The sequence below is a fragment of the Pseudonaja textilis genome, chromosome 3 (assembly GCF_049901715.1).
Source record: "Pseudonaja textilis isolate UNSWEBS1 chromosome 3, rPseTex1.2, whole genome shotgun sequence".
Taxonomy (NCBI): domain Eukaryota; kingdom Metazoa; phylum Chordata; class Lepidosauria; order Squamata; family Elapidae; genus Pseudonaja; species Pseudonaja textilis.
This window is the reverse complement of record NC_141992.1, coordinates 112,126,860-112,136,102: the sequence shown is the minus strand read 5'-3', so window position 1 is coordinate 112,136,102 and position 9,243 is coordinate 112,126,860. Positions and strand designations below refer to the sequence as shown.

At 47.2% G+C, this 9,243-nt stretch overlaps 1 protein-coding gene across 2 annotated transcripts; it reads left to right on the top strand.

Moving 5' to 3' along the window:
* Positions 1-7,531: 7,531 nt before the first annotated feature.
* NKX2-4 (NK2 homeobox 4) lies at positions 7,532-9,024 on the top strand. 2 transcript variants are annotated; one of them, XM_026700873.2, is made up of 3 exons: positions 7,532-7,916; positions 8,321-8,781; positions 8,860-9,024. In XM_026700873.2, the coding sequence occupies exons 1-3, from the start codon at positions 7,532-7,534 to the stop codon at positions 9,022-9,024; spliced, it is 1,011 nt and encodes a 336-aa protein (XP_026556658.1). The 2 variants fall into 2 exon arrangements, with proteins under 2 accessions (XP_026556658.1, XP_087784824.1); XM_087928698.1 differs by having other exon boundaries at positions 8,321-9,024.
* The last annotated feature ends 219 nt before the right edge of the window (positions 9,025-9,243 follow it).

The following is a 9,243-nucleotide window of genomic DNA, read 5'->3' as shown; positions in this document are numbered from 1 at the left end:
GGACTTTGTGCCAAGAGATCTCTAAAACTGGTTCCATGTCACTAAAAGATAAAGGAGGATTTGACAAATAGATAAATAGATTGGTTTATTCTAGGAGGGAGACAGGTCAGATAGAATTTCTAATCCACAGCCTACTTTGAATCCTTTAGATGATTCTTGTTATATGCTCATTAAATATTCTTGAGTAATGAGGAGGAAAGATATACTGCTGGACTGCTACATTCACAGGAAACCCTGAAACACAAAGTAGACAGTTAACTGCGGTTCTAGTGTGTATGGCTAGCTTGTTCTGTGTCCATCTCTCTCCCTATCCACTCACCCATCACCCATCCGCCTCACAAGATGACTCTTGTTAGGATTTGTGTCAACCCTAATTTACCCGTTACCATGGTATGTTTGATTGTAAAGACTGATTGTATTGTAAAAATCAGCAAGACAGAATCTAGCACTGCTTTGAGAACCACTGAAATGTGGAATAAGAACATTCCAATCTCAAGGTCAAAAAACAATGGCTTGAATTCTGTGTTCTGCAGTGTGAAGAGTGTCTGCATATGGAATATCATGACTACTTACTTGTCCACTCTAAAGTAATTTATCTAGCACTATCAAGTCCTTGATGACCTACCATTATTTAATTTCTGAATGGAGGATTGAATTTCTGGAAAGGTAAATTTATTTTTCTTTTTGATCTGAAGTCTGATATAGTATTGTGCAGACACCATAATTACACAACATTACAGATATTTGATTTTGCTCATAAATGGGACAGTTTTTGAAGGTGTGATATTTCTGTTATGCCTTTTATCCCGGAATCTGCAATCATCAAAGGGTGGTTCTAGATCGTAACACATATATCCTTTCCCATCCAGGACTATAGAACTATGCGGAGCCTGTGAAAGGCTGCAGAGCCTTTGAAATAGGTGGCCCTCAATGCAGTCATATCATTGGCAAGACTCACAGAAGTGGTTTTCAGTTTCATACTCATATCTTTATTAATTGGAAAAGTGGCACATACATCAAAGGGCCTTTTTCTGCTTGAGCCCCATTATGATATAAACAAGCCAGTTTCCCCTCTCCTTGTGATGGGACCTTAATCTCATCTCTCTTCAAGCAACTGGAAATCAAGTCACAACTTGTCAATGCATCATCATCATCATCATTATTGTTGTTGTTATTGTTATTGAAATGGTTCAGCAGGTAAAGGTGCTGAACTTCTCAGTTGGAAAGCTGACGGCCTAGGTTGGATACCCGTGTGGTGCACAAAGGGGTGGGCTCCTATTCCTGCCCCAGCTCCTTCTCATCTAGCTGTTCAAAAGCATGTGAATGCAAGTAGATTAATCGGTACCACTTTGGTGGGAATGAAACAGCATTCTGTGCACCTTTAACTTGCCGCATGACCATGAAAAATGCCTTCAGACAATGCTGACTTCCCATTTCTCCCTCCAAGAGACAGAGATGAACATTGTGCCCTGGAGTTGGACACAACTGGACTGGGAAACCTTTGCCTTTTACCTATTATTTCTGACATAATTTCAAGCAACCAGCATCTGTTTCTACTGAATCTTAATTTGCATGTTTACTGTAACATGGACCAATTATTCCTTTTGTATGTCCTTACTATGAACTTATTTTGAATAGTAAGAAATGCTAGGTATAAAGGTATAAATTAAATGGGAAATATTCCTCATGAGGAAAGGACAATTAAAAAAAAATGCTCAACTGTGATGGGAAATTGTAGAGCCAAAGAAAATTGTCAAAGAAAAATATCCTATCATCTAGGAGTATCCATAAATTATGATTTTTTTAAAAAATAAGATGGCCACAATGGTGTCATTAAAGCCCTACTTATTTTTATGTATATTTGAGGGGCTGCCAGAGAGAGGAGGGCATCGGTCTATTTTCCAAAGCACTCGAAGGCCAGACAAGGAATAATCGATGGAAACTGATCAAGGAGAGATTCAATCTAGAATTAAGGAGAAATTTTCTGACAGTGAGAACCATCAACCAATGGAACAGCTTGCCTTCAGAAGTTATGGGAGCTTCATCACTTGAGACTTTCAAGAAGAGATTGGACTGCCATTTGTTAGAAATGGTGTAGGGTCTCACACTTGGGTGGAGGGTTGGAGTAGATCAGTGGTCGCCAACCAGTGGGCCATGGCCCACAAGAAAATTTTGGTGGTCTGCAGAGAAATGTCACCCCGCCCCAGAGCACCCCCCAAAGCAATTAATCCAGGCTGCGCAGGTGCACCACCCACATGGCCCACAGGAAGCCTCCCCGCTCACTCACTTCTTATCTGGCAAACTTGCCTGGCAAGTTGCTATTTTTCCTTTTTTTCCCCCGACCATCAGCTGTTCTGCTGTGCTGAGATTTAGATTACCTAGAAAGCAGGAAATTGTTGGATTTCTTTCTTTCTAGCTAATCTTTAGACCTTCGGCTCTGCTTTTAAGCAGTGTTGAACCTTCCTTAGGACTGAAGCTTCGGTGCAGGTAGCCGATGGCAGAAAGATAAATCTGTGAATGAATCTGTGATTCTGTGAGCAACTCAATCTGCCTGCCTGCTTTGCCTGATTTTGGGTAAAAGTTGCTCTTTTTTTTATAAAAAATTCAATATTTACATACAAGCTATGCCCATCCAGTTACATGACCACCAAGCCACACCCACAAATTAGACCATGCCCATGAAAAGGTTGTTAAAAAATTTGAATCACCCCTACCTTTGTGTGTTTGTATGTGTGTGTGAGAGAGAAAGAGAGAGAGGGAGAGGGAGCGAGAGAGGTTAGATCAGATCTCTCTCTCTCTGTCCCACCAACATCAGCAAGCCACTGTCAGCCAAAATTCATATTAGTGGTCCGCGGGATTTAAAATTATGAAAAGGTTGGAGACCTCTAGACTAGATGACCTACAAGGTCCTTTCCAGCTCTGTTAATTTGTAAACAAAGTTGAACTGTTAAGTATGTAAACAACTATGTTCTCTATGCTAAAGGCCCTGTCTACCTATCTTTATTTCATTCTTTGAGAAATGCATTTTGTATTTGTTACCACATGTTTTATCAGGAATAAGATCCTTTTAAACTTTGAAAGTTTCTTTTTAAGTGTTATTGTTTTCAATTAAATGGGATTTTATGCTATTGGGATTAATACGTTGCAATATGTGATTTCTTTAAAAATATTACAGAATAAAATAGACAATAAAAGAATTGGAAGGGACCTTGGAGGTCATCAAGTCCAACTCCCTGCTCAAGCAGGAGATCCTATACCATTCCAGAGAAATGGCTGTCCAATCTCTTCTTAAAAACTTCCAGTGATGGAGGATTAAAACAAACCATTTTTTTCTCAAACTGATTGAGTACTAAATGTTTCCATTCCTCCCACCCAGGCAAAGCAAAGGGAACCTTTTAAACTAAGTGCAGATTAGTTGTAAGGTTATGCCTCTACAGTAGTGCTCTAATTGCAATCACAATAGCATTTAGACTTATATACGGTTTCACAGTGCTTTATGGTTTATAGAATCAACATATTGCCCCCAACAATCTGGGTCCTCATAAAGTAGAAGCAGAAGAAACAACAGGTAGCGCCTTTAAGACACCACAGTTTTAGTGAGAAATCAGTAGAAGAAGGACGTATTTTGCTCTGCTTTTTTCAGGCCCAAATTATGAGGAATTGGAATAAGTAGTGGGAAACCTGTCTCTGTCACTCAACCTATGGGAAGAAATATGTGCATAGAACATTCATTTGGGGAACATTGTGAGAAAGTTAAACTTGGATATTTTTCCCCCTCAGTGGAATCCTATGTAAAATAAATGACTACAAGTGTCATAATGTAGGAAAACGGCTTCAGTTATAGGCTTTCATTACTTTGATTGAAAATATTTTGCAATATCATTGATAAAATTTATATATCAATAACAATTCTCACTTGTGCTGAAAAGCAATGTCTCAGACAAAACATGCTTGAGGAGCAAGTAAGGAAGAGCCACTTCATAATGGCCTTTTCTCAGTGAAAAGGTCCTGGGACTTTATGGAGGCTCTATAAATAAATAGTAAGCGGTTAATGGTTGGTTAATGTGGGGGTCTCCACAGAAATCTTCTATGGATTTCTTTATAGTTTAAGTCACACACAAACCAGTTCAGAAATGGAATTCTTCTCTGGCAAAAAAAAAAAAAGAAAGCCTTTCACTTCGTCCTCTTTATCTATGTGTCATTTGGACTGTAGCACCTTCCCCCAGTCATTGACCAAATATGCAACAAATGTGGATACATTTTAATGAAATGCTTGACAAAATTGCTTATGTAAGTTTGTATTCTAGTTTGAGTTTCAGCCTACATTAAATATTTTAAACAGTATTAGTTTCAGTGAAAGTTTTAATATGGGTTTGACACTCTTCTGAGGCTCCTTAAAACATTGGGGGCTTTTCCTGCTCCTCTTCAAAAGAACTTAACTGTTGACTTGAGCTTTCTGTCATAAGAGCCCTGGGAAAGATAGGCCTAAAATATAGTATTATGGTGCATTTTTAAACAGTAGGAACACCCGCGTCTAGGCTGTACCACTTCAAGCTGTAACAATGAAGGAAAGCTCCCTTCTGCATCAAAAGGCTCTCAGAAACCAGTATGAGCCATGCTAGGCAGCTCTTCTCCCACCTGCCAGCTTTTCTTTTTCCCAGCATGTTTTCCACAGCGAAACAGATCAGTCAAGTGAGTCCCATCTGCAGACTGAAGTACTGTTGGCCAAACGATTGCTGCAGCCTTACTGTGGTTGGGACGTTGCGGGAAAAGTTGTTTTAGTCCGAAAACACCAACGGCTTAGGGGCGAAACCAACGCGGCCCTGCATTCTAGGCGCTTCAGGCTGATTCGCCCCATTTGCTGGTCAGCCATTTTTATTTTTTTTTAGCCGCGCACCTGGAATTCGGGCTGCGGAGGGGCGGGAGAGCGCGCGCGACTGTTTTCCACGGGCCTAGCTCCCTCTCGGCCATTTTAGTGCCACCTCTTCCTATTTGGGGCCCTGCTCCTTTTCTATGGAATCTCGTTAATATTAATATACAGAGGAGTTATTTTAAGCTTGGAGAGGGAAGGCCTCTTCTTCAACTTTTGCATAAGCGCGGGCAAATTACAGCGTAGGGCTTGCTTTCAGAACGAAACGCGGCGCTTGCAGGGCGCCCTGACCTCCGCACCTCTGGTCTCACAAAGCTGAGCGCTGCCCTCGTCTCTCACGACCGCCAGCAGCGTGGTCCTTCCCTAGCCTAGCCCAAGATGTGTTACCCTCCGGTGGGTCCTTGGTATCATCAGCGCTGGGTCTCCCTGCCCCGTTATCTCTCAAGATTTCCCCTTGGAAATCCTGGCAACTTCGGGAAGGAACTCATCTTCTTTGGTTCATGTTGATAAAGGAGGGCAGGACAAGGGGGATCTCTACGGTCCTATATCACTCCATTTTGTTCTCTGCCTATGAATCGGTGTGAAACCTCTCCGTCTACGAGCGCTGAAGTAGCTCTCCGCGATCCCTGAACGGAGGGGACAAAACGGAAGGAAGCCCCTTTCCCACTGAGCTTCAGCTCAGACCGGGAGCCCAGCGTTCGCCTCCCTCCAGGATCAACTTGTCAAACAAAAAGAAGCAAAGGGGGATGGATGTCAGCTTTAAAGTTCCGATTTAGGTCGCGGAGGTAGTTAACATCTCTCCAGCCACCGGCTCTTGCTCAAGGAATAATTGGCTGTCTTCCCGCTCTTCAGCTGCAAGTTTCAGGAAGGCCAGCCATTTAATGGAAACTCATTCTTTTTCTCCCCGGATATATTGTTAACCGGACATCTGCCGCGACAAGCAAAGTTCTTTTGCATCTTCTACTCGGGTTTAATGCACACCTCAGTCCTCTCTAATAAAAAGAACCGCCTTGTCCAGATTGTGGGCAACATTCTGAATCTTGTAAAGCACGTGCCTTGAACTCCTGGTTGGGGCCCAATATTTTCAGGCCAATGTTTGTTCAGTAACAAATTTATTGTTATTGGTTCATTTATTACATTTATTAAATTTGTTTTATTTATTGTTTTATTAAATAATTGTTATTGGCCTGATTGGGCGCGAGTGCGCGGTTCCTAATCAATCTGGTTCTCCTAGCTACAAAGGAGAAAGAGGATTCCCAGGGACTTGGTACAATTATACCATTATCTGCGATGGGCAGAGGTCTCTTTCCACTTAGAAACTTCAAGGTAGTTGAGGACGTCTTTACGAACAAGTATCCCTCTCTTAAGGATAAGGCCAGAACAAAGCCTGTCTGTTACCAGGAGATTTCCTCCCAAACGGAATCAGCACCACGAAGCTCGGAGATCAACTCTGTTGTAAACAGGAAGCAATATTGATCTTTGCAGGATTCCCTTGGTGACGGTCTTGCTCCCTGCCCTGCAGTCTCTTGCCTTGTCTCCATAAACCGAGATCTGGGGAACTGAGCCAACCTTTCTTATACATTATTCTGTCGCCGGTGCCACCCCTTCGGTTTCCCGAGGCTGTGTCCGCATCTCTTGGGTCTTCTTGGGGCGCCGTGAAGTTACTGTGTCCCAGTATCCCAGTTTGAAGTTTTCCAGATGTGTGGAACGGCAGTTGGCCCCTGGAGCGGAAGAGTCTCTCTACTTTTTAAAACATTATTTTACCTACCTTGCCCATTTTTCCGACTGTTCACTTCTTGAAAAGAAGCTGGGACGGCTCCCTATCGTGTAGTCAGCTAGTTCAAGCAGGACCTTCTAGTTCAGCACGCCACACCTCTTACTTTGTGTGTGCGTGCAGCCTTTTTTGAATGTTCAGCGGGCCGCGTGTCAGTTACCTCAACGAGACCCCTATAATTGCAAAGTTTTCCTTTTATCTGCCACCTTGTACTAAGGAGCCCAAAGGAGTGGTCCGCTCCCTTCATGGAGACACCACTGTCCTTCTAGGTCAGAGTGGCCAACGTTTCAAGATTTTCTGTTGGAGACCATCTCCCACCGGTGCGGAAAGGGGCAAAATCAAACCCTTCCAGTTGGGAGCCCGACCTCGCTGGGGAGGAGGGGGAAGGCTGAAGCTAAAGGTCTTTGGCAACACTCGCCAATGGGAGACCCCCCACCTCTGCCACACACCTTGGTGGACTTTGGGGCGCGGGAATGAATGAAGGGCTGTTCTGAGGGGCTCTGCCAATCTTTTCAGACTTTGAGAATGGAAATTCGGAGGAAACCCTCCCTCGCTGGAGAGGGCGCCCGGCGAAGGATCCAGGACTGGGGGAGCGCGCGGGAGGGTGGGGGTGGGGGGCGGCTGGGAGCAGCGGTGTGGCTCCGCCCCCGCGGTATCTGCCGTAAACCTGGCGCCGCCGGTCTAAAATAAACGCTAGCTAGAGAGAAAGGGGAGGGAGGGCTGGCGCGACGCCGCCACCTCCCCCTCCTCTTCACCCCCTTTTCCTCCTCCTCCTCCTGCCGGGTTCCCGCGCAGTGGCGACGGCGTTCAGCCCCCTTTTTCTCTGGACTCAACAGCAGCGTCCGTCGGGCGATAAGGAAGGGAGCCCAGGGGCTGCCCGGCGAGCCATGTCGCTCAGCCCCAAACACACGACTCCTTTCTCCGTCTCCGACATCCTGAGTCCCATGGAGGAGACCTACAAGAAGTTCGGCGCCATGGAGGGTAGCCTGGGTGCACCTTTGGGCGTGGGAGTGGGTGCCACCGCCTACCGCCAGACCTCAAGTTCAGCCCTCCCGTCCCAGCAGCAGCATCCCATGGCAGGCCACAATACTGCCGCCTACCACCCCATGGCCCATGCTGGGGTCTCGCAGTTCACTCACGGTTCAGTGGCTGGCTATTGCAACGGCGGGCTGGGCAACGTAGGCGACCTGGCGTCCTATCCAGACAGCGTGCGCAGCAGCACAGCAGCCTCCGGCTGGTATGGAGCCAACCCGGATCCCCGGTACCCCACGAGTAAGCGGGGAGGGGCGAGAGAGGGAGGGACTGAATCAGCTGGGGGGGTTCTCTTTGCCGGGGGTGGAGGTGTGTGCTCTGAAGGGCGTCCCATACAAAGCCCTCTTTGGAATAATGCTCTTCCTCAAGTGTCTTTTTCCCAGGCTTGGGCGGGAAAATCCCGAGTTTGGGGATCAATTGCACTGGGAAAAAGGAGAATTGTTGGGGTGTGTTCAGAGAATCCCAGGGCCGAATGGAGAGGAAAAGTGGGTCCTCTTCTGTCTTAAGAGGGGAACGACTAACATTAAAGTTATTTTTAAATGCCACCGGTGATTATGGCCGCTGGTCTCTGTCTTCAGGGTCGCCCCTTCTCTGGTTCTTGGCCTTGGTGACAACTTCTTTTAACTTGTGTCCTGTGTGCTTAGTTTCCAGGCTGATGGGCCCTTCCGGGGCCATGAACATGGCCGGCATGGGAGCTCTGTCGGGAATCGCGGAGGCTGCCAAATCCATGGCTCCCGGTCTTCACGCCACTCCGCGAAGGAAAAGGAGAGTGCTTTTTTCGCAGGCCCAGGTCTATGAACTGGAGAGGCGCTTCAAGCAGCAGAAGTATCTTTCGGCGCCCGAGAGGGAGCACCTCGCCAGCCTAATCCATCTCACGCCCACCCAGGTGAAGATCTGGTTCCAGAACCACCGCTACAAGATGAAGCGGCAAGCCAAAGACAAGGCGGCTCAGCAGTTGCAACAGCAACAGCCGCCGGAGGGACCCAGCCTGTGCCAGCCGCCGGCCTCAACCCAAGCGGCATCTCCGAGACGCGTGGCGGTGCCGGTCTTGGTCAAGGACGGCAAGCCCTGTCCGCACAGCGCAGCCGCCGCCGGTCAAGCCGCCGCCGCTGCCGGCCAAGCTTCTGGGGCCGGTGGCAGCAGCGGAGCAGGCGGGAGTGCTGCTCAGCATCAGCACCCGCAGACGCAAGGGACCTCGCTGGGCCAAGCCCCGGACCTGGAGCAGATGTCTCCGAGCCCCCCTTCCTTGCACGGCCAAGTGAGCTCTCTGGCCCAGATGGACGCGGCTGCTGTCGATTATAGCGGCGGCCTGGTCAATGCCAGCTTGCTCTACGGGCGGACATGGTAATAACCCCCCACCCCTCCCCAGCGAATCGTCGAGGTGGCTCTTCTTCCCTCTAATATTGCGCCCTGGATCGACAGCTTCCTCTGGCTTCTTTGCTTCTCCTCCGGGGTTCACCCTCAGCAGAGAATCTTCCCTGCTAAATTGGGCATTGCAGAGGAAACGGGCCTCTCTCCCGCGCCAGTGCTCCCGCCCAACCTCCTCCCTCAGCTGCTCTGGCCAGTC